Below are 25,040 nucleotides of genomic sequence, written 5' to 3' on the forward strand. Positions count from 1 at the left end.
TGGTTTAGCTCCACTTCTCGTAGTTTTTATACTATTTATACTTCTCTGAAAAATCAACTTTCTCACCACTGAATAATACTGAAAGCTATTTGATGATCATTTGTTTCTGTACAATGTGTACAACCGTACAGAGACAAACTACAGATGGACTATTTATTGAATAAAAAAGAGAAACATTTAACCCCAACGAATGTCAAAATCAGCATTGATATGACATAATCACGTCATTGATGGCCAAAAAGTCTTATGTTATTCCTGCCAGTTGTGTGTTTATTCTGAACAAAATATTCTTGAAGTAGTTTTACAATTGAGACTGCATTGTCGCTTGTTGGTGACGTCACGGCGTCGCGGACTTGCGGAACGTTGGTCAAGATGGCGGCCTCCGTGAGAACGCTATTTCGGAGAGTTGTCCGTCGGACTTACGCGGGTGTCTCCGTTCCTGCTGCCGCTGTGTCCCTCCCGTCGGGTCGACGTTGGACGCCGCCGTCCTGTCGTCGTTTCAGCCATGAAACCGGAGAGAAAAACACTCATTTCGGTTTTGAGAGTGTCCCGGAAGCTGAGAAGGCGACGAGAGGTGGGTGTCGGCGAGCTACATTTAAACCTCTCATGGCTGGGATAGGCTCCAGCACCCCCCGCGACCCTCGTGAGGAAAAGCGGTAGAAAATGAATGAATGGTTGCCTCTTCGGTCGTTTGCAGCCACCCATAAATTATTATTTATTAATAATAAACACAATAACACAAATTATTCCGCTGTGGCGACTCCGTAATCAGGAAAAAGCCGAAAGAAACAAAACAAAAGTTCTTAGCTGTAGAAAGGATTGGGTTTGGAGCTGATTTCACACGTTGAAGCCTGCAAACTAATGCCGAATTATAAAGAATCGGTCGAATAAGACATGTGTACATGACGGCGTTATCGTGATAAGGAATTATGTATTTTGGATGTTGTGTTCAGTGTATCAGGTGTTTGAGAATGTGGCCCAGAAGTACGACATCATGAATGACGCCATGAGCCTGGGGATTCATCGCCTGTGGAAAGACGCGCTGCTGCACGCCATGCACCCCCAACCCGGGACACGTCTGCTGGATGTGGCCGGCGGAACAGGTGCCCGCCTTACCTGAGCGTATCGTCATCAACGTGTACCTAATGATGTGTCCTCTTGTGCCACGTAGGTGACATCGCCTTTCGTTTCCTGGACTACATCCGCTCTCAGAAGGAACGTCAGAAGAGGCGTGTGGCGCGCTCCATGCAGACGCCGTCATGGCGGGACATCTCGGATGACTACTCCGATAAGGACAATAGGGAGTGGGGGGACGCAGCAGGGGGAGGGTCCCAGGACGGCAGGGCGGTGGTCTGTGACATCAACAAGGAGATGCTGAAAGTGGGCAAGGAGAAGGCTGACAACATGGTAGTCGGGGATGGTGAGTACAAAACGACAGAGGGGGGAGGGGGGAATGAAAGTAGCCATCCATGGACCACATTGGGTTGAATCTGTCTGCCATACACAAACCATAGTGTGTGTGTGTGTGTGTGTGTGTGTGTGAGGTCTGTCGTGGGTGGTGGGGGACGCAGAGGAGCTGCCTTTTGCCGACAACCAATTTGACGTTTACACCATCGCCTTTGGCATTCGTAACGTCACCCACGTGGAGCAGGTGAGAGGCTTTGGCGTCACCATGGTAACCAGAGACAACTAATGCATGGCCATGGTGGCGGACGCGTGTCTGTTTAGGCCCTGCAGGAGGCGCTGCGGGTCCTGAAGCCCGGGGGCCGCTTCATGTGCCTGGAGTTCAGCAAAGTGACCAATCCCGTGCTGGCAAGGTGAGTCAACGTTCCAAATCATCCTCCAGTGAAGTAATACCACAGTAATACCTGAACTAACTTGAATGGTACCATGAATTTGTGCACGCGTAGTTCACGTGCACTGGCTGGGGTCGCGTGGCGCCATCTGCTGTTTGTGTCCATGCAACACTTTTATTTCTGTGAGTCCGAAATTACGACTGTGATGATGCGACATTTGAAGAAAAAAAATCCTAACCATAATGCTTAAAAATATAACATTCTCGTAAATGTACGACTTTATTCTCGTTTTCCGTAAATGTATACCTTTTTTCTTTGTAAATGTACACATTTGTCATCATCATAGGTTTGCAACTTTTCTCTGTAAATTTTTCTTAAATGAACGAGAATGAAAGTCAGTCTTTCCAAATTTCCTCAGTAAATGAACAAGAAAAAAAAGTTGTCAATTTAATAGAATGTCTTTTTAAAGACTTTCTACTCGTAAATGTTTAGTAGTTTATTGTCATATTTCATTATTTTTTCATTTATTTGAAGTCGCACAGTGATGAGAAACAAACAAAAAAGGCAAAGTTCTCATTTTTGGACATTTTGGTTGAGGGGAAAAGTTGTAAAATTATGGGAATGAAGTTAAAATATTATGTGAATATAGTCAGAAATACCAGGAGAAATTTATTTACAAGAAAGTTGGAATAGATAGAAAAGAATAATAAAAAATAGCTGTCATGTTAAAAAATGATCTTATTTTTCCAAGATATTGTAATATTAAGACACAAAATAATGTTTGTCACAAAGTTGAAATATGAAAATGAATATTACGAGAAAACAAAGCATCAAAGTTGTCATATTTTGGCTGCATGCAGGAAAAGTTAGAATGTGTGAAGTTGATATTATTTGTCACTGATATGACCCAGCTGTATATAACTTGCTAGCGTAGCTCCATGTGTTGCTTCACAAAATATCCAAGTAGTCTATGTACCCTGGGTGAAGGCTGGGCTTCCAGTTAGCGTTAGCGTTTAAGGTTAATGTTGGTGCTAAGGTTTGGTAGGAGTGATAACTGCAGTATTCTGTGTGTTTTTTGTAGGCTTTATGATGCGTACAGCTTCCAGGTCATCCCTGTTTTGGGAGAAGTGATTGCTGGAGACTGGAAGTCCTACCAATATTTAGTGGAAAGCATCCGCAAGTTTCCTGCTCAGGTGAGAAGACATTCACCTTGGAGGCAAAACACTGGTCAGGACTTCTCTGCTGCCCTCAAGCGGCCAAGAAGCCAAACTACATAGGACATTATTTCTCATCTCAAGACGTGAAAAGCACTGAATCCAGAGCCACCATACACCAGCCTGGACTTTGTTTTTTTAGAGAGAAGATCACCACATCACTGTTGGATGTGCTAGCTAGCATGAGGGTACTTTACATCAAATTTCATGTACTTATTTATATTTTACTTATTTATATTTTCAAGTGTTTGATTTATTTTTGATCGTTTCTCCTAAAAGTTCACCGGTCCACCGGCCATGGCCTGGTGGTCAGGGGCCTCCACCATTGTGAGGAAGGAGAATGATGTTTTATACTTTAATTGATATTAAATTGAAAACATCTTTATCAATCTCTAGTGTTATCAGAAACAAAGCAAATAATGGCAATGTCATTTGGGGAAAATTAGGTTTCAGTTCACATGAGAATGAAGTCACAATATACCCAAAAAAAGAGAAAAAAATTAAATTTTTCGTGAATGAAGTCGTAATATTGTGATGAAAAATAATGTTATTTTATTCACAGAGTTGAAATATTTGAGAAAAAAACATTTTAAGGTTGCAATAATATGATAAACAAGCAAAACAATGACTAAAGTTGTCATTTGGGGAAATGGGGGTGCGGGAGGGTCACAATTACAAAAAGAAACTTGAAATAGTTGGAAATGTAAAATAATAAGAGCAGCAGAAACAAAAAACAATAGCTGTAATTTAATGAGAATAAAGTTAACATTGGAAGAGAAAGGAGTTGCAATTTTATTAGTAAAATCATTTTAGTTGCATAAAGATGTAAAAAAAAACAATTTTATATATATATATATATATATATAAAATAAGTATTACACGAAAAAGTTTTAAGGGTTGTAATACAAGAACCAAAATAAAATAAGTTGTAATTTTTGGAATAAAGTCATGAGTGTATGAAAATTACGAGTTGAAATATATAAAAAAAAACAGCAAAAATGTAAAAAAAATATCAAGTTTGTTATTCACATGTAAGAATTTGCGATGACCTTTTAATCCCCCCCGCAGGAGGAGTTTACACACATGATAGAGGAGGCGGGCTTCGACTGTGTGCGCTACGACAACCTGACCGGAGGAGTGGTCTCCCTTCACTCTGGTTTCAAGCTGTGACGCCACCGACCGGGGGACCCAGGGACCGAGGCGCCGCATCGGCGGCCTCTTTGGATGCATGAGTCCTCCGCTCGTCCCCTTCTGCCGCCTGGACCGTACCTCTCTGCCCCCACACCACCAAGCTGGTGAGATGTCACTGTTTTCCGCGGTTGGAATCATAACGTCTGTTGGAGTAAAGGAAAACCTGCCTAAATCAGGGATTGTCAACTGGGGGGTCCGGTTCCAAAAGTGGGTCACGGGTCTGTACGCGGGCAAAAAATGTGAACTTACCCGATGTCTGTGCTGCTGGCTTGCTGTGCCGCCGTGGGGTGCATGCTGTTTTCGGACGACTTTGTCAAGCTTGTGCCGTCACAGCTGCAGATATCTGCTGGAGACGCCACCGAGAAGACAGCAGCTCCACGCTTCAGCTCACATCGAGTTCCTAACGCTTCCTTGATATAGACAATATTTCCTTTTTCTAACGAACACGACTGAAAACTTGGGATGCTCGCTTCCGATTTCCATAAAAAACACCCATCAGCATGTTGATAAAAGCCATCCTTATTTTGTAATAATAATTAGCCACGGATGCTTGAAATTGTCTAACAGAGACCCTCGCTAGTACAACTCATCATAAATAATTCCATCCTTGTGAAAAGATAATCATAGAATAAAGTTATGTTACAAGAACGAGAATAAGGTGGTAAATTCACGAGAATAACGTCCATCGTAAACATAGCAGAGAAAAAACTCATTATGTCGTACGTTTACGGGGAAAAGGTTGGTAAATTTGTGTTCCAGGCACCGCCTGAGTCAGCTATGAAGGGGGGGATGTGACCTTTGACCTTGGGCATGTGGAGGGAGGAAGCGAGAAGGGCTAGCCATGCTAGTCTAAACGCTAAATGCTGTTTTGCTGCCACATTGTAAATAAAAGCTGCAGTGAAGCTGGACTAATATTACCACCTCATTCCCCACAATTTCCAACCTTATTCTCGAAATCGCAGACTTTTTGTTTCTCAATGTGGCTCGTCGTACGGCGGATCTCACTCCCAGGGGGTCGCTATCAGAATGGGCGGCCTGACGGGGACGTCCCTGCCGCCATGATGGAGTAACACCGCCAACCCGCTAGTAATGACACACAACAGGAGTACTTGAATAAAACTGTATATTTTACACATCTTTGTACACTTTCATTACAAAAACTGTATAGTACTAAAGTTTCTCAAATGTTTTTTTGTTTTTTGGTCAGAAGATTGAATCGTCTCGTGTGCAATTACCACGTATGTACAACGTCTCATGTAAGTGATTCTGCTCGCTCGTCGATAAACTCTGAACATAAGACATGGCTTCAAGATAAATATATTAGTCAATAAATATTCCGAGAACATATTTCCATGTATGAAATGTGTTGCTATGCAGGTACAGAAATATACACAGATTGATCTCTAAGCCTTTCTTGGAAAAAACAAAAACATCTGCAATGGTCGTGACAGACAATAATTATATTTTTTGTACACATTTTCATCTTCTTAAGTGCTACAAACAAACCAAAAAATTAAATAGTGACTCAAGTACACCCCCCCCCACAAAAAAAAACCAACGTTGTGGTACACATTTCTATGCAAAAGGCAAGATTAGCTGATGACAGGCTATAAATTATTTGGGAAGAAGGTCGTCCGCTACGTAGACAATGTGTGTATATTTCATAGAAACAGTAGAAGGACAGTCTGCAGGACAAACACAAGCATTTGAGTGTGTGTGTGTGTGTCTGAGAGACATGGCACATTGTGATTTAAGCTGTGCTATGCTGCAACTGCATTGTTTAAAAAGAAATCAAAAGTCACAGTACAAAAAGGAACCCTTTTGAGTCATCAGCTACTTTTCCTTTTGGCCTTTTTGTTAGTTTTTGCTAAATGCTAGGACCACCACAGTCTTTTCATTAGCATGGAGGCCATCAGTGGAAACAGACTTTCTAATGCAGGGATTCTTGTGCAGTAGGCGTCACTACGAGCAGCTTAGCCGCTTCCCTTGCTCGGGCACGAATCGCACGGGTAGGCAACAAAATGGCAACCAGAAACGCAAAGTGGACATGCGTGAAACGATTCTAAATGCATAAAATGAGGAAGGAAAGGGATAAATCAACATTTAATGTTACTTTTGTCGTCACTGAAGACATGACTGTTCTCAAAGACGACCTTCCTTTCTTCGGTTCCACCCAGAGTCACGTCTGCTAAAAGCCCATCCATTCCTCACGATGTGTATTTATGTGGCATTTAGTATATGCCTTTCCATTTATTTACTGCGGGTAAAACCATGAAAACGTGTTTTGTGTTAATTTGTTGGCTGTCTGGAGCGGTTCAATTGGATTTTCATGATTTCTTCTGGGAAAAATGGACTCAGTTAGCGCCCGTTTCAGTTTGAATCTGACCTTCTGGAACGGATTAATGACGCCAACAGAGTATTCCACTGTGCTGCAAGAGCGGGGGTGTCAGGGGAGCCAACAAGCAGTACGGTTCATTACGGTATGCTGGAATATTGTTATTGTTTGGAATGATCTTGGTTGTCACCTATTGATTTGCAGAAGAAGTGCCGGAGCACTGCCGTACAGTTGGCTAGCAGCTAACACCGTAGCACAGTCGTACAGTTGGCTAGCAGCTAATTCTAATAAAAGATCATCTCCCTCCCTTGTGTGCTCCACTTTTGGAGAGGAGGCCCTCCATCACTTACCTCCATCTTAAAGTAAAGTCCAATCATTCCCGTGAGTGACTAGGCTAACGTGTACAACTGCGTCCCGCTGCAAGCGTTAAAAACCCCAACTGGAACGTGGTACCTCCAGGTAGCAGTTCTAACCGCGCGTATCGAACCGATATTGATTACATTTGATGAAAAGATGTCAGCGCCCATCCCCTGACTGTACCAAAGTTAAGCCAAGCAAACCGTACCGCTTGGTGGCATTTCTTCGCCCTCCATCCCCGCCAGAGCCAACGTGTCTCAGACAGGCTCCCTGCTGTGATATGATACTTTTGGTTTCGCTATGACCATACAAACTACGCCCGGCTTGATAGGCATCGAGTGTTGGTGTCCATGACAACGTCAATAAGAAAAGTCAAGCCTGCTGGTTCTTGATTTAAAGAGCGGCTTGTTGGGGCCGCCAGAATGAAGGTGAGTGATGGCACATTCCGACGTGCTGACATTCAACAGAGCAAGGCAACTCAAGGTTTGAATGACTGACTGCTGTGGTACCTTCCATCCATCTATACATCTTCTACTGCTTTTCCAAGGCCACTTTGACACCCCCCCGGAAGATCCTGAGGCGCTCCCAGGCCAGCTGAGAGACATGGTCTCGCCCTGTCCTGGGTCTTTCCTAAGGCCTCCTACTGGTCAGACGTGCCCTGAACACCTCCCCGGGGAGGCATCCAGGCCCCACCCACCTCAGCAGCGCTTCTTACTCTGAGTTTCTCCTGCATGACCTTGCCTCACAGCTCATCTCAAAGGAACCAGCCACCCTACGGAGAAAACTAATTTCGTCCGCTTGTACCCTCCATCTTGTCCTTTTGGTCTCTACCCAAAGCTCATGACTGTAGACGAGGGTAGGATTGGAGATCGACAGGTAAATCGAGCGCTTTGCCTTTCGGCTCAGCTCTCTCTTCACCACAACCGATGCAGAGTCTGCATCACTGAGGTGACAGCAATCCACCTGTCCATCTCGCTTTCCATCCTACCTGCACTCGTGCACAAGACCCCGAGGTGGCACGGCACCATGGACTCGGACTTGGAGGTGATGTGGTACCAAAAATGCTAACTCTTACACGCCCACCCCTCCCTCGGTACTTGTGCCAAATGGCGAGAGTTGAGGTTGAAACAAAGCCCGGGTCTCCTCCGTCTGTCTTCTGAAGTGTCCTGAGGTGAAGTAGTCCTCTCTGGTTTCTCTTTGCGCCTCCGTCTCCAGCGTGACGCCGCCATGCAACAAACTGATGCGATGCGTCTCCTCACCCATTTCACAATCCATGTCCTCGGGAATTATGGGTATTCTCTGGTTGAGTTCACAGCAGGCCTGACCCGAGCAGGCCTCAGAGTCTGCATACTGCACGTTCACGGCATAGTCTTCCGCGTAGCGACCCGTCGTGGTCCTGTGGACCTTCATCTCCTTGTAAAAACAGCAAGGTAATCCGTCGTAGCTTATGGGTTCTGGGGGGGGGCAAGAGTGCTCAGAAGGAAAGTAGTTCTTGGTGGCGGAGCTCTTAAAGTCAACCCCCCTGCAACACCGTCCCGCTTGGTCCGAGTCCGTGTTCTGAGGAAGCACCTCGAAGCAGCAGCTACAGGCCACAGCGCCTGGCTCCCCCGCTTCCTCGTGGGCCACCTTCGCCAGGCGGTCTGTCCCAGGAGCTTCCGAAGCGGCGCCTGAGGTAGCACACGTGCTGCAGTTCTCCCTGGGTTCCAGTGATGATTGACTGCTGCAGTTGGAGAGGTGGTCCCCCGTGTTGTATGCTGATGCCCCGGCAGGAAGCTGGAGACAGTCGTGTCCCAAGAGTCCGGGGGACGGTGATGATTCCTCAGGAGGAACTGGGGGGCAAGCTGAAGCCGGCACCTCCGCTGTGGAGCCCCGACAAGGGCTCTTACTCCGGTAGACGTAAGGATCGTAGTCACTGCTCAGGGAGCTGCGGAAGGTGGAGCAGCTGCCGTAAACTCCCTGGTTGCTGACCTCGGTGCAGTCCAGCATGGAGTCACTGGAGGAACCGTGGCACCGGCCTGAGCTGCTGCTGCTGCTGTCGCTGCCCGGGCAGTCGCCGAGGTAGCCGCTGCACACCGAGCGATGGCCGTGGTAGCAGCTCAGGCCGGACATGCTGCCGCTGTCCCCCATCCTCGAGGAGGAGGCCGGCGCCATGTGCACCACGGTGGGGTACAACAGGCCCTGCTGGAAGGCCCTGCTGTGGTGGGCTTTGGGAGCCCCGCCCGGACCTGCGGGTCCTGGGCCACCCTCGGGCTGCTGGGGGAAAGTCAAGCCCTGAAAGTAGTAGTGCTGGTACATTGTCTCGTACTGCGAGAAGCACGCCGCTCGCGAGAAGTTGCGGCCGTGAAACTTGGCCCGCTTGAAGGCGGCGTGGTGCGGCTGTGCTTGGTAGGCGGGGGGTCCCCGGTGCTCTAGTCCGCAGTGGTGGGGGTTGAGGGTGTGGTCTACGTGGAGGGCGGGGTGGTAGCTCCGCAGGAAGGAAGATGTCGATGGGGGCGGGTACAGACCCTGAGGATCCGGGTGCTGGTCCACCGTGAGGACTGTGACGGTGTTGCCGTGGGGGTCCATGCTGGTTCTTGTCGGGTAGGCGGTCACCTGGCCAGCACGGTGGACTCTTCCGGGATAGTGGACGGGCAGGACCACCCTTTGCTGGCGCCCATGGACTGGGTTACCCGGGTCCATGCATGAGGGTCCAGGATTTCCCTTCTTTTGCTCTGTGAGAAGGAACAGCAGCACATCGCTTTCAGTTGTCTTTCATTCGCAGCCTTTTTTTATTGTCTTTTCGTGGTCAAAAAGTCTCTCTATTCATTTATTATCCATCAAATTATTCTCCAACAACGGCTTGTTTATCTTAATATCTTATTATCTTAGTTTTTAAATAGTGTTTGTGAGATTTGTCTTATTTAGCATTTTTTCCTCCAAAAATGTTTTTGATAACAAAAGGCAACTTTATTATTAGCGTAATTATGATAACTTTCCTACGCTTCATTTCACAGCTCCTTTTCTCAGAAACAGAAGAAAGCTTTATTCCTCTTACACCAGCCTAGTTTGTTGACAAATACCTTGGCTGTTTTTGTACTTTTTCTAAAAAAAAAAAAAAAAAATCCTCAAACTTTTTTTTACCCCTTGATAACAAAATAAAAGATTTTCCTTCTCTAACTTTTCCTACTTTTGTCTTGTAAGATATGTACTATATCTTTGAAGAGGCGGCGTACCGATGATGTTGTGCCTGCAGTGGGGGCAGGTGTGATGCTGGAGCAGCCAGGGGTCCACGCATTTCTTATGGAACCTGTGAGCACAGGGGATGACCCTCAACTCCTGCAGGAACACAAACAGACCATCAGTCTTCCTTTGCTCCCTTTCCACCTCTTGGCCACAAGGTGGCAGCAAATCCTTTCTTTGCTTGAAAGCGCGGCCACTTCCTGTCCGCAGCAGCGCTTTGTTGTGTTTTGACCTTCTGACTTGAAGAAGAGTCCTGTTAATGAGGGCGAGCCGTAAGCGGGAGATGACAATAAGCCGCTTTGGCCCTGCCGGGAAAAGAGGAAGACCGTGACGACGTCCCAGACAGGCAGCGTTATCTGGTCAGGTGTGCCGCGCTCCGACACCCAAACAACACAAGTGAAGCCTGCCAAGGGGAACTTCCATTCCATTGTTGGTGCTTCGCCGCCACACAATCTTCCACGCCGGTCGGCCTGTAAACACTTTAACGCCAGGCCAGTCCCACAACACAACATTTTTCTTACTTTTAAAATTTTTTTTTTTTTTAAATAAGTTTTTTTCCTTACAAGAAATACAACTTTTCCCTCTTTCCTGTTAATGGAACATTTTATCTGACAAAAAACATATATAATTATTTTCCATCATATTATGACTTTATTCACATTTTAACATGAAAAAGATGGTGCTTTTCGAACAAAAGAACAACTTAATTCATTTTTTTGCAGTTATTTTCCTTTTTATGAGTTTTTTTGAAAAAATAAAAATGCAACTTTATGCGGCTGATGTACGATTTTCTCCTAAAACTACTACTTTTTGTCTGTAATATTTCATTCATCATTAATAAAACTCAACTTTAATCCTCTCTCACCATGAAAGAGTCACACTTTATTTTTCAAGGCATTTGACTGTTTTTTTTGGGGGGGGCTTATTGAAAATAAGTAAACTCATTCTCATAAAAATGCTTATTTTTCTCCATAGTATTTTAATATAAAATAATAAAATAAACATTATTCTCATCTCACCATTAAAAAGCCGTTTTTTCTCACACACACAAAAAATCCCGATTCATGTTTTTTGGGGGAAAAGACTTAAATAGATGCAACTTTACACTGGTAAAATTAAGACTTTTTAGGAAAAATATTTTGTCAAAAATAATTTTTCATGATGTGATTGTTTGTCTTGTTACATTGTGACTTTTTGCTTTCAATTCAATTATTTAAAAAAACAACTTTATTCTGGGGAATTGAGATTTCTAGAAGAAAAACACTTTTCTGAGAACGATGCTACATTTTTCCTCATAAAATGGATGAAATAAAAATAAAGAAAAGCCAACTTTGCTCTCATCTCGCCATTAAAAAGTCAGCAAAAACAAAACAATTCATTTTTAGGGCACAAGTGCTTGGAATGTATTTTTCTTTGATTCTTTCCTGAATGTTTGGAGGTTTTGTGTAAAAAGGAAGTATTTTGCGTACCTCGCCGTCTATGTACTTTTCCAGACAGATGGCGCAGTCGGACGTGGAGCTGCCGCTCAGCGAGTCAGTCGGCACGCAGCCGCTCTCACGTTGGCCTTTCCCTTTGGCCTTGAACTTGTGCGTCTCCATCTTCTCCAGCGCTTGCACCGCCATCCTGTTCATGGAGCTCTGGGAAGACAACGCCATCACGGAGAAAAGGAAGAAGAAGAAAAAAACATTTACTGTCTCACTCGGTCAGTCATTACTCCTTTTGGGAGGACAGTAAAACATACAAAAGGGTGACAAACCAGCTGCTTATTATTTTTTTAATTTTTATTTTATTTTTTTTAACCAGCTGCTTATTAACAACTAAGAAGTTTCATTCTCACCCGCACACACACACACACTCACACACACAGTTAATAATGTTAATACACACACCTCTTTATTTAAAAAAATAATTTCAAAATTAATTTGTTGAAGAAAAACATGATTACGTTTATGGTGACTGTCTTCTTGAAAAACAAAAAAACTTTATTCTGGTAGAATTTTCATTTATTTCTCCAAAATGTTTTTTTAAAAGGTTGTTTTTTTTCTCAGAATATTTTTTCCTTTCAAAAATCCTTCCATTGGGATGAAAAAAACTTACATTCTTTTCCTCAAAAATATTTGAAAAAAGTTAACTTTTTTCTCTGAATATTTGTTTTCTCCCTCAAAACATGACTTTCTTTAAAATAAATAAATAATAAATAAATACATCCTTGAAGAAGAAAAAAATTGAGTTAAATTTTTCTTGGGGGAAAAAAATTCTGGTGAAATATTTTTTTTTTCTTCAGAAAATTATTAGAAAAAATATTTTTTGTCAGAATATTTCAGTTTTCGTCTTTTTTGTTTTTTCTTCCAAAAAATACCAATAAGTCTTGAAGAAAAGTTTTTTCAGAAGAAATACATTTTACTAGGAAAAATGTTTTTTTCTGGAAAAAAAAATACAGTTTTTTTCTGAAAACAAATTGTATTATTTTCCCCCAAAATATCTGACCAAAATACAACTTTTTTCCCCTCATAATATTTCATTTTTTCTCCCTCAAGATATGACCTAACCTGCCATGTCATGCTGTGTGTGTGCGTGTGTGTGTGTTTTCTGGGCGTGACAAATAAAGTGTTTTGCGGTTCCGCCCAAATACTGCTGTGTGCGCTGGGAGACACAAACCTGACTCCTCCTCTGCTTCAGCTTGATCTTGATGAGCAGAATGAGGCAGACCAACGACACCACCACAAAGAAGGCCAAGAAGATGCCCATGTCGAAATACTCTGTGGGCTGCTGTGGAGAAAAACAACAGCATGCGGCTCTCAAACCAACGTCTTCATAGACAACATTATCATGTTATCGTGTATGTTATCATCATCGTTAGCATGTATGTACCATACACGACCACAGGAGGTGCCACTCCCACTTTATTATTTGCATGTACTGTATATACACGACACGACCACAGGAGGCGCTGCCCCTGATTTGTTATTAGCATTTATGTACCCCAACACGAGCACAGGAGGCGCTAGAAAAGTTCAAGCATTTTTCGAGTTGACCTACGGTGTCAGTCTTTGCTAATAGTAATATGCTAATATGCTATATGCACATATATATATGTGCATATATATATATATATATATATATATATATACGTATAGATATATATATATATATATATATATATGCACATATATATATATATATATATGCACATATATATATATATATATATATATATGCACATATATATATATATATATGCACATATATATATATATGCACATATATATATATATGCCCACATATATATATATGCCCACATATATATGCACATATATATATATAAGCTCACATATATATATATATACTATATATATATATATGCATATATATGAAATACATTTTTTGTTTTGTAAAGTTGGGATGAAAATTCCTCCTTTACCACAAAAATAAACTTTTTTCTTGTACACATTTTACTTGAAAATTAAACTAAAATTAAAATCAAATTAAACTAAAATTAAAATCAAACTATATTGACTTTTTCTTGAAAAAACAAAACACAAGCCATTCTGAAAATATATTAATTTTTTTTCTTGTCACATGACCAATACTATACATTTCAAGATCCGAAGAAAATTTAAAAAAAATCCTTGTACGAATATACTTATAAATATTATTCTTTAAAACTAACCATAAAAAAAAAAAACTAACCATAAAATTAGGATGAATATTTTTTCACTTTAAGTAAAATTATGGATTTTTACTCAAAAAAACAAAAAAGCAAGTACATTCAAAATGATTTTATGTCAATCTAAAAATGTGAAAATGAAAAAACATTTTGTAAGAGTATTTTTTTGCGCAAAACTAATATGTTAAATTTGCGGGGGGGGGGGTGTTAAATATAGAAACTTCCTCGCTGCTGCTTGCCTGCGAACGTCCATGCTGTTTTACTAGTAGTTGTATATATATATATATATATATACACGTATGTATGTATATATATATATACACGTATGTATGTATATAAATATAAATATATATATAAATATAAATATATATATATATATACACGTATGTATGTATATAAATATATATACATACACACACACACACTATATACATATTTGGTGACTGAATTGCTTTCAAAAAGAAAATCTTGCAAAATCAACACTTTCTGAAAAAAAGAACATTTACATTTTTTCTGTAGAGTTACATTTTTAACTAAGGAAATACATTTTTTGTTTTGTAAAGTTGGGATGAAAATTCCTCCTTTACCACAAAAATAAACTTTTTTCTTGTACACATTTTACTTGAAAATTAAACTAAAATTAAAAACAAATTAAACTAAAATTAAAATCAAACTATATTGACTTTTTCTTGAAAAAACAAAACACAAAAATATATTAATTTTTTTTCTTGTCACATGACCAATACTATACATTTCAAGATCCGAAGAAAATTTAAAAAAAATCCTTGTACGAATATACTTATAAATATTATTCTTTAAAACTTAAAAAAAAAAAACTAACCATAAAATTAGGATGAATATTTTTTCACTTTCTTTAAGTAAAATTATGGATTTTTACTCAAAAAAACAAAAAAGCAAGTACATTCAAAATGATTTTATGTCAATCTAAAAATGTGAAAATGAAAAAACGAGTAAGAGTATTTTTTTGCGCAAAACTAATATGTTTGAATAAATAGAATAGGACTTTGTCATGTTCCATTGTTGTTCTTTCAAAAGAACAAGCAAGTGCCTTCAACGTCTTGAAGTCAAAGCTGGACGTCTTGTCTTACCCGGGGGGGTCGGTGTTGTATCCTGGCACGAGCCACCTTCTGCTTGTTGACGATGTTCATCAACTTGACAGCGTCGTTGCCTTTCACGTAGACCACTGGCCGCTTCAGGGGGTCCTCCGCCACCTGGTTGAGCTGAAAGAGGAAGGTAGTCAGCGGAGGAAGATGCTTCCAACGTTGTAGGGGCATTGTAGACGTGGAGGACGCTATCACATGGAGGGTGTGCTTTGGCCTGGGGGGAATTTGCTCTGACTTTAAAATGTTGCTGAAGCAACACCTACCTACATCACTACCTCTACTACCGTACCTACGTACCTACCTCTACCTACCTACCCACTCCTATCTACTTACCTACGTCTACCTACTTACCTCTACCTACCTACCTACACACGTCTACCTAACAACCTACCTATCGACCTCTACCCATCTACCTACATCTACATACCTACCTCCCTCCACCTACCTTCGTACCTACATAACTACCTTAATTTTAGTAAAGATTTTTGCTTCATAGAAAGAAATTTACCCTACATGATTTTTTTAAAGTAATTTTTAATTTTCTTTCAAAAAAGTGGTTTCATATTAAAAAATGTCTCGTTTTTTCTCATTTTTTAAAATGTTGTCCTGTTTATTTTTTGTTTTTACAGGATTTGAGTTTCTTTTTTACAAGATTTTTTTTATAACTAAAAGTTAAATCTTTAGCGAGCACATTTCAAGAAAAAGTCAAAATCTTCCATGGTAATTTGTAGAAAAAAAACTTCTGATTTCTGATTGGAGAAACTTTTTTTGCCATATAATTTAATGTAATACATCAACCAAAAAAGAGAAACAGCACCACCTATGGCAGTGGAAAGAACAACAGGCTAATAAGAGTAATAATGCTAATAATAATAATAATAATAAAGACAAATGGCAATAATGCATTCTATTGTGCTAGCTCTATAAAAAGGTCTTGTGTGTAAAGTGGAGGCTGTGATAGTACGCTGTACAGCTTTTACACACATACTGTAGTATATACTGTATTTTATTTCATGTAATAGAACATGTGTCTCTTCCCTGGTGTGACTTTGATGTGACTTGAATGTTTATGTTTAGGGTTTTTTTAATATTTGACACAAGTGTGTACCAACCTGGTCGATGGCGTCCGGGTTTTCTGACACGTCAAAGATGACGGCGGTGGCTCCTCGCTGCACGGCTCTCTTGGCCTGCAAACAAAAACATTTTACAGTTTTCATTCAACATCTTAGTATAGAAGATGGATGGAGGCAATATTTTAAGTAAAAAACCTTGCAACCCGAACCATCTAACTCTAACCGTCTAACTAACCACCTAACCCTAACCGTCTAACCCTAACCCTCTAACTAACCATCTAACCCTATCCGTCTAACCCTAAGAAACTTTTGAAAAATCTGACCTTGTGACACTTATAAAAATGTTTTTGCAAATAACTCCCGACCCCAACCATAACCCTGTCATTTTCTAAAACTGGAGTAATAATATTTCAGCTGTAATATTCAGGGAAAAGGTTTTTTTTCCAAGACAAAAAAAAAAAAATGGGAAACAAGATCTTTTAAATTTGAGGTGGTGGGGGGCTGAATTTTACAGGACTAAAGCAAAAGTAATATTTTGCGCAAAAATCTTTGAATTTTCACGATCCGCTGTGGCCACTCCATAAGGAAAAAGCCAAAAGAAACAAAACACATTCAAAGACGTTGTGATGATACGTCATATTCTACATTGGAAACCAGGTGGTAGTCATGTTACATGGACCAGGCAATACTGCACATACTGGAGTTTATATTATGTCTACTACATTGGGCAGCAGGAGTCTAAAGGTGACCATAGGGGTGTTATTTCATGTCTTGAAGGCTCTAATAATAAAAAGTCATAAGTTGTGTCTATGCTCTAAATCCCAAAATATTTTCATCCATCGCCTTCACACGGCATCTCAAGTGAACCCAACCCGATTGACCCAGACACTCGGTTGTCGGGATGATGGCGTACACTTGGACCAAAACAAGCGTTCCAAACGGAGCAAACGCACCAAAGTCAGGCAAACATGACAAAGTGGGACTGCACGCTAAAACTCACAGCACTTCTGCTGCTGCTTCTTCTTGCACTTTGAAAGTTCAAAAGCGTTCCACAAGCGTTTTTTTCCCCTCTCACCCAGTTTCCCTCCACACACACACACACACACACACACACACACAGACACACAAACACTTAATTCAGCACTAGTCTGCCGCTTTGAAGTCGGCTCTCCCATTTAATAATTAATGGCTCTGGCTGAGACGCTTCTAGAAAAAGAAGCTCCCTCCTCAAGAATCTGCAGTGCAGCGACTTGCCTGACGACAACAAAAATGCCCCCGCAGGCAAACCGGCTGGGGGGGGGGGAATTGTTCGAAGGAGGACTTTGCAATGTTGCCACTAGGCAAAGAAGAGAGGCTAAAAATAGAAACGTATCAAACAAGTGCCATCCACAAACTTCCCACAAGAAAAGTTATTCTTTTTTGGATAGAAAGACTGAAAATAATCCATCAGGTACAAAACAATGGTGCACTCGCTCACTCCACAGAACATTTGTGCACATTTAACATGCGTCACTGGCTGAAGTTGACTTCAGATCGCCTTTTAGACGCAACAGACCCCAAGAAAGTATTCCACGCTCTTTCTCCACTTTAGTCAATGTGTATTCAATGTGTGTGCAACCTCCTGTTTTTCACTTAACCTCAAATATTTATACCTCAGTTTACGTACATGAGGGGTGTCCAAAGTGTGTTTCGTGAATCGGCCTGTGGCACTTTCTAAATATATACCACCAGGGCTCTACATTAAAAACCAAAATGACTTGCCCATAGGGAATCCTTAAGGTGAGAACTACTTGCCCGAACTTGCCCCATGTAAAATGAAAAGACTGCCATAATGATATCATGTCATTTTTTGTGGCTTCACATGAGAATCTCAAAATAATAAAATAAATAATACCTTGCACATCGTAGTCGTAGTAAGCAGTGATATTTATAAGTTGTGCACCACAATGAAACATTATTGAATAGACACATTTGTGTACTAGTAAAGTGTTTTTAATCCAGAAAAAAAGCTCAATGGTCAAACAATAATTTGTGAAGCAAAGGTGAGAAAAATACAGAGAAATGGAAGCGCTAGATTTGGTAGCTTGTGCAAAATCAGCACTTGGTATTGGATCTAATCGGTGGTGTTTCATTGTGACCACTTCAAATTGTCACAGCAATGTGATTCACTCACCTGTGCCATCATTTGATTTGCTGCCGCTAATAAAATACTTGTTTTGGAGGCACTGGTTCATCACTTTTTGGTGTTTCCTTCAGAATTAGACGATGTTGGCAGCGACGCCATGATAGATGTTTTCGTAGTCAAACGATCGCTGATTGGTTGATCGCGAACAACGGGTGTGGGTAAAACGCGGATTGTGGATTACGGACCGCGGTCTAAATAAACGATTCTGATTGGTCCATTGCAAGGATTGCTTTGCAAATTACCACCGGAATTACGCAGTCCGTGTTTTACCAACACCCAACAAGAACCGCTTTAAAAAAAACTCTTGGCAGTATGGCATGCCAAAGTGCCCTTGCCCGACGGGAATATCACTGATTAGATTTACTTGCCCGAATTTTGTTTTAACTTGCCCCGGGCCATCGGTACATCGTTATCGTCGAGCCCTGACCACTTCCCAAGAAAACACAAACAAACCCCAAAAAACAAACAGCAAAAATGAGAAAAGTCCTTTTGCAAAAATAAGGTCAAAATGTTCAGAAAAACAGTTGGAATCTAACGGGAAAAAGTACAAATATTAAAGGAATACTTTTAAAGTTGCAATGTTATGAAAACAAAGAAAACAATGAATAAAGTTATCACTTTTGGAAAATTAGGTTGCAGGAAATGTTATAATGTAGAATAAAGTCAAAATACTATAAAAATAAAGTCATAATTACAGTATGAATAGAAAATGTAATTTTTACAAGAATGAAGCCATAATATTTAGAGGAAAACATTTTAATTTTATAAAACAAAGTCATAATTATATTAAAACATGATTATGAGGAAAAACTGTTTCATTTTAGTAGTAGAGGGATGAAATATTCAAGGAAAAAATGCGTTCGTTTTCCAGTTAGCATAGAATACGGGTTATGAATACATGGCCTGATGTGCTTTAATCCCAAAACATCTTTAGTGTCCAACAAAGAAGCTGGCTAAAAAAGCTTACTTTTATCTGATTCTTGACGTGAGGCTTCCCAAATATACCACGTGGCAGGGAGACACCGCACAGACACCACCTTCCTGTTTTGCCATGACTTATTTAGAATTTTTGGTTCAATTCAAATACTCTTTCTTCCCTTCTTTACCATAATGCTGGCACTTAAAACTTTCTGTGGTTCCATTCGGAGTGTTATTATTCGGTGAGAAACAATTCAAGTAATAAGTCATGGCAAAACAAGAGGGTGGTGTCCGTGGTTTGTCTCACTGCCGTGTCGCATCTTTAGGAACGCTCACGTGAAGAATCATCACCTTAAATGTTCATATGTGTTCCTTGGGTTAACATTACTGGCTTTCTGGAACACATTAAGTTGACTGACGTGATTTCTTATAGGAAATATTTATTCAGTTAGCGTCCGCTTTGGTTAGAGTCTGACGACTCAACAACGCTGAACAAGGTTCCACTCTATATTTTCATATGGTCATAGCTACGAGTCTGTGTGTCATGCTCCTCCCTTTTCAGAGGAATCAGACAAAGTAAAGTGTATTCATTCATGCAATCGCTCCTCTCGTGAACTGATGAGTGACAGACAGGGAGGCTCGCCGGAGGTGTCGGTCTTCAGCGGGTAGAAGAAGAGCAGAAGAGCCAACTCGCCGAGGGACGGGGAGAGGGAGATCTTACTTCCTGTCCCTAACTTCATGTGCGGAATCCACCAAGCACCCCATTGACAAAATGCCATTCCAGACTGAAGGAAGAGATTTTTAGGTGTGTTGTCCTGTGCTGACCCACCACATGGTTATATACCAATGGTTATACCACTTGTTTTGTACTTTTGAATGTAACTTGCTTCGCAGCTATATAACTTTGTACTTTTGCAGCTATGCTATTACAGCTATTACAGCTATGTAACTTGCTTTGCACACTTTTTGACTTGTTTTGACTTCACACACTTAAATATTCACTGGTCCCGGCAACGGGATAAATATTATGCCCATATAGAATGTTGTGAATGTTGTGAGAAACGAACTAGAAGGTTGTGAGAAAAATGTTACCTTGAGGTGCCTGAGACAGAGGATGGAGGCGATGACTCCCCTCCTGCGGAGACAGGCTGGCCACCTGTTTTCGCACGAGCGAGCATATAAAGCATTTGTTTTCTCAATCCCGGTGAGAGTCTGCTGTGAACTGTGCACGAGTGTCCAGCTTTCGGTTTCCAGATTACTCTACCGGGGTTTTTGGCTCTCCGCCCTCTGTCAACGGTAAGGTATGCTATTCTGGATTCGAACTGTGTTGATTGGAGTGTTATGTGGGGGCATAGGGGTGACAGCTTATGTCTAGCATAATAACTCATGAAGGAGTGTTGTGTGGGGGCATAGGGGTGATCAGCTTGTGTCTAGCATAACTCATGATGGAGTGTTATGTGGGGGCATAGGGGTGATCAGCTTGTGTCTAGCATAATAACTTGAGGGGAAGTGTTGTGAACTGCTGTGTGTTTTACCATTAAATATCATTAATGTACATACAGTCGTTGTTTGTGATCATTTCTCTGCTGCGATCTCTCCGGACCTGTAACAACCTATTTCACAAAACATTTGGCGTCACGAACCTGGAACTTTTTGAAAAGGAGAGACTCAGTGAGAGAAATGTTTAGGAAAAAGGAAAATAGTCCCGCCGCGGAGAGCAGAGTTGTTCCGGGGTGGGGGGCAGCGCCGTGGAAGACGGTAGCTGATAAGTTGTTGCAAGCGGGGAGTTCTGGTCCGGAAGCATGGACAGAAAATATCGCTGGTGTTCCTAGGGTTGTGGTGAAACCCAAAGCTCCGCTTGGAGGAGCTGTTAAGATGGTAGCTGATAAGTTGTTGCAAGCGGGAAGTTCTGGTCCGGAAGCATGGACAGAAAATACCGCTGGTGTTCCTAGGGTTGTGGTGAAACCCAAAGCTCCGCTTGGAGGAGCTGTTAAGTGCATGTGGGCATGCGCGCAGGCATGGAAAATTCAGCCAGAAAAATATACTAGCCCGGAGCATGAAACGTTGAAACTAAGAGAACAAGTTGATAGAGTAAAAATAGAGAATCAGATGTTACAAACCAAAATAACATTGCTGGAGTGCAAAAAAGCTAATTTACAGCGGATGTGTGAGAAGGCTGTTGCTAGCACGAGGCATGTTACTCGCAAGCAGAGGAAAAATCTCAGGGGTGATGAGGTGAAAATACGAGCTTTTGTGATAAGTGGGGAGGATAATCCCGATGCCTGGGATCGAGAGGAGGATTGGGAGAAGTTTTTCCCTGATCTGTATCCTGACCCAGAGCAGGGGGAGGGTGATGGTGAGCTTCGTGTAGCTAGACCTGTACAGCGTCGGCGACGCGTACAAAGAGCGATGCCCCCTGCTGAGGAAAGGGTGACCGATGCTCAAGGTCAGCAGTTGTATGATGCACTGTGTAAATGGATGCGTGCCAATCCGCCACCAAGGGAGGAGGAGGTTGGTGTGCCTGTTAGAAGCTCTGATGATTCCGATTCAGACTCAACTACATCAGAAGGCGAACGGGAAAAGCATCAAATAGCTGCATTAAAGCGAGCATGCAAAGAAAGAAAAGAAAAGAGTAAGGCCAAAAAACAGAATCGGAAGGGGAGGCAGAATAAGAACCCCTTTTCGGAAGGCGGTGGTCTTTACCCCTCCTTAGCCAAGTTTGAATAGGATGGGGGTCAAGCCCCGGAGGCAGCGGCCAAATTTGTACCCCGCTGGTCACAAGAAGACCCTAGGCCTCATGTAAATATGATTATTCATTGGAAAAGCTCAGATCAGGAAGTAAGAGCTTTAGTTGATACAAGGGCGGAGCCCACGATAATTTCAGGCAATCCTGCTAAATTCAAGGGACCGAAAATATCCATGATTGGACTGGGAGGAGCATGTGTTTTGTTTTTCAGTCACAGCCTGGTGGCGAGCGTTGGAGTGTGGATGTTGAGGCTGCTGGTGGGACGTCTGGCAGAAGGGGCCCGAGGATCATCGTACCATGGGGTCCCACCCAGGAGATGGCCATGTCGGTTGTTGGGGCACTCTCCTGGCTGTCCTGCCTGCATGCGGCCCAAGGAACGCCCACTCTTGGGTGACACCGGTGGAAGGAGCTCCTCGCTTGCCTCGCGTGGTTCGAGTGGGATGGAAGAACAGCACCAATAATCGCACGCAGGATAACTTCCGCTGCCCTGCGTGGTCCGTCTGCCAGACTGCAAACATCACCATGGACTGCGACCCCTACCCAGGACCACATGCGTGGTCCATGATCCTGAGAACGGGATGCAACGTTACCATTGAAGCTGAAGTAAGCCTCTGTCGATTAACAGGAAATCCCTTCCTGACGGAACATCCCTTCACACTTCGTGAGGACGTATCATGCTCATCGACCAAGGGGACTCAATGGACGGTAACGTCAGGCGACACTGACATCTGGATTTCAAACTCAACTGAGATCACGGGACGCAGGTCAACAATCTGGGTCATCTTGGTAGTACCACCACATCAGCAGGTGACACACCCTACGTTAGTGCCAATAGTGACATCATGCACACACATGGCTTACCAGGCGACACATAATGAGATTCATTGGGAGATAAGGTTACCATCGATACCAACCTGCAAGCCACGAAGGAACAAACGAGCATGGTATGATACACTGTTAGGGGGAACAGGAACTTTGTTAGGAATATTCAACACCATTGATGGGGAAGTGACACGATCTATGTTATCATCTACAGGTCAGGCGACAGCTCATGGGTTCCGCAGGGTGGCACAATGGATGCCTACCACTGTAGAAATACAGAAAGGGGGAGCTCATGTAGTAGACACATTTCTGGGTTGGAACGTTGATATGTGGGATGCAACATCAGAAGTTTTACACAAGGTTGCAACGTTGAATAGTACCAAATGTACCTTGCAAATGCTTAGTGCTAAAGTTCAGCAAGAACGTCTGTTGAGAACATTGACCTCCTCAGCAGTGCAGCCGTGGAGACACTTATGGAACATATCGGACCGCGTATGGTTACAAGTTAAACCTAGCCTGACTCAGTGCAATGAAACACACTGTCAAGGGATGTGGTTGGAAGTAAACGTAACCCGACCCATGACCATATGCAGATATCGGATTTTGCCATTAATAGTGGGAAACCATTATTATTTCTTGAAAACGCATGGGGACTGGTTTAGTCCACAGACTAATCTGACTTATGATCTGGAAGGTTGTGACGTAATGGACAAGGGGACTGTATGCTTACAAATGCAAATATATCGAGACCCATGTTTTACGAATGACACGGCACTGTGTGATTGGAATGTGGAGAAGCCTGAGGACTTGCTATATCAGGTAGGGCCCCACTCTATTTGTGTAGCAACAGTGAATCCACATCCCCAGTTGCCAACGACACCGTTTTCCGGATGTTTATGGGACGTGCATCTGTTTACCTGGCACAATCAATCGTTTCGATTGACAGATTTCAGTTGGACAAACCGACTGTCTACTGTGCAATGGCAAGCCCTATCGCTGCCTTGGCAGGTGGATCTGACACGCTTCAGCAGCGCACTGAACCGTTCGGAGACACTTAAGCATCTTGTTAAAACTCATTTGACAGATGTGTCCAGGTTGCAGGTGTCCACCATGATCGCCCGGAATGAGGTGGTACATGCCACCAGGACAATTGAGCAATCTTCGGCTCATCACTGGTGGGATATATTTACAGGAATGTCGATAACAGCACGACGACACTTAGTCCCTCCATTATTGGTTCTTATCATATGCTTAGCTTTACTAACGTTGGTTAACTTCTGCATGTTTTGGTATATTAGACGCACCCGAGCTATGTTGTCGCGACGCATTTATAACGCAGTTTCTTGAATTATGAAAATAGAACTATACGATGATTTGGGGCCGTTTGGGAGGGAAATAACAAAGATGTTTGTGAAAGCTGACCCTCCGGGTCATCATGCATCCTGGTGGCCAAGGCGTTCGGACCCCCTGCATTTTACGTTTCCTGATCGTATTTCTATGTATCAGTTTGTTATTGGGCACATGTTACACGGGAATCATGACATCATGGTGTTGTTGCTCCAGGGGGATGCCTATGTTAATTGGATGTTTGAAAATTAAGACGATCGACCTGAACGGTTTATCAATTAAGTGGTGGTTTCAGCTCAGGCCACAGGGTGGAGTGAAGGAAGAGATTTTTAGGTGTGTTGTCCTGTGCTGACCCACCACATGGTTATATACCAATGGTTATACCACTTGTTTTGTACTTTTGAATGTAACTTGCTTCGCAGCTATATAACTTTGTACTTTTGCAGCTATGCTATTACAGCTATTACAGCTATGTAACTTGCTTTGCACACTTTTTGACTTGTTTTGACTTCACACACTTAAATATTCACTGGTCCCGGCAACGGGATAAATATTATGCCCATATAGAATGTTGTGAATGTTGTGAGAAACGAACTAGAAGGTTGTGAGAAAAATGTTACCTTGAGGTGCCTGAGACAGAGGATGGAGGCGATGACTCCCCTCCTGCGGAGACAGGCTGGCCACCTGTTTTCGCACGAGCGAGCATATAAAGCATTTGTTTTCTCAATCCCGGTGAGAGTCTGCTGTGAACTGTGCACGAGTGTCCAGCTTTCGGTTTCCAGATTACTCTACCGGGGTTTTTGGCTCTCCGCCCTCTGTCAACGGTAAGGTATGCTATTCTGGATTCGAACTGTGTTGATTGGAGTGTTATGTGGGGGCATAGGGGTGACAGCTTATGTCTAGCATAATAACTCATGAAGGAGTGTTGTGTGGGGGCATAGGGGTGATCAGCTTGTGTCTAGCATAACTCATGATGGAGTGTTATGTGGGGGCATAGGGGTGATCAGCTTGTGTCTAGCATAATAACTTGAGGGGAAGTGTTGTGA

The 25,040-nt window shown here is 42.3% G+C and overlaps 2 protein-coding genes across 4 annotated transcripts in view; one reads left to right on the plus strand and one right to left on the minus strand.

The window, feature by feature from the left end:
* Nucleotides 1-342: 342 nt before the first annotated feature.
* On the plus strand, nucleotides 343-5,548 carry coq5 (coenzyme Q5, methyltransferase). The gene is made up of 7 exons (XM_058069800.2): nucleotides 343-574; nucleotides 954-1,103; nucleotides 1,172-1,420; nucleotides 1,545-1,651; nucleotides 1,729-1,817; nucleotides 2,878-2,989; nucleotides 4,079-5,548. The coding sequence occupies exons 1-7, from the start codon at nucleotides 373-375 to the stop codon at nucleotides 4,178-4,180; spliced, it is 1,011 nt and encodes a 336-aa protein (XP_057925783.2). The 5' UTR covers nucleotides 343-372; the 3' UTR covers nucleotides 4,181-5,548.
* znrf3 (zinc and ring finger 3) overlaps nucleotides 5,273-25,040 on the minus strand; it is a 61,537-nt gene continuing 41,769 nt past the window's right edge. The window contains exons 2-7 of one of the 3 annotated variants that reach the window (XM_058069798.2): nucleotides 16,016-16,090; nucleotides 14,889-15,020; nucleotides 12,771-12,881; nucleotides 11,582-11,749; nucleotides 10,106-10,208; nucleotides 5,273-9,604 (exon numbers count right to left, since the gene is read on the minus strand). In XM_058069798.2, coding sequence (XP_057925781.2) covers nucleotides 7,965-9,604; nucleotides 10,106-10,208; nucleotides 11,582-11,749; nucleotides 12,771-12,881; nucleotides 14,889-15,020; nucleotides 16,016-16,090 — 2,229 coding nt within the window. In that variant the 3' untranslated portion in view covers nucleotides 5,273-7,964. The remainder of the gene's footprint in view (nucleotides 9,605-10,105; nucleotides 10,209-11,581; nucleotides 11,750-12,770; nucleotides 12,882-14,888; nucleotides 15,021-16,015; nucleotides 16,091-25,040) is intronic. The other 2 variants (XM_058069797.2, XM_058069796.2) reach the window with 2 other exon arrangements.

The sequence above is a fragment of the Doryrhamphus excisus genome, linkage group LG3, assembly GCF_037039965.1.
Source record: "Doryrhamphus excisus strain RoL-2023G ecotype Guam linkage group LG3, RoL_Dexc_Guam_v1.1, whole genome shotgun sequence".
Lineage (NCBI taxonomy): Eukaryota > Metazoa > Chordata > Actinopteri > Syngnathiformes > Syngnathidae > Doryrhamphus > Doryrhamphus excisus.

Coding starts and splice junctions, on each gene's coding strand:
- coq5 (XM_058069800.2), top strand. CDS start 373: ATGGCGGCCTCCGTGAGAACGCTATTTCGGAGAGTTGTCCGTCGGACT. Junction 575..953: donor AGCTGAGAAGGCGACGAGAG/GTGGGTGTCGGC, acceptor TGTTGTGTTCAG/TGTATCAGGTGTTTGAGAAT. Junction 1,818..2,877: donor ACCAATCCCGTGCTGGCAAG/GTGAGTCAACGT, acceptor TGTTTTTTGTAG/GCTTTATGATGCGTACAGCT.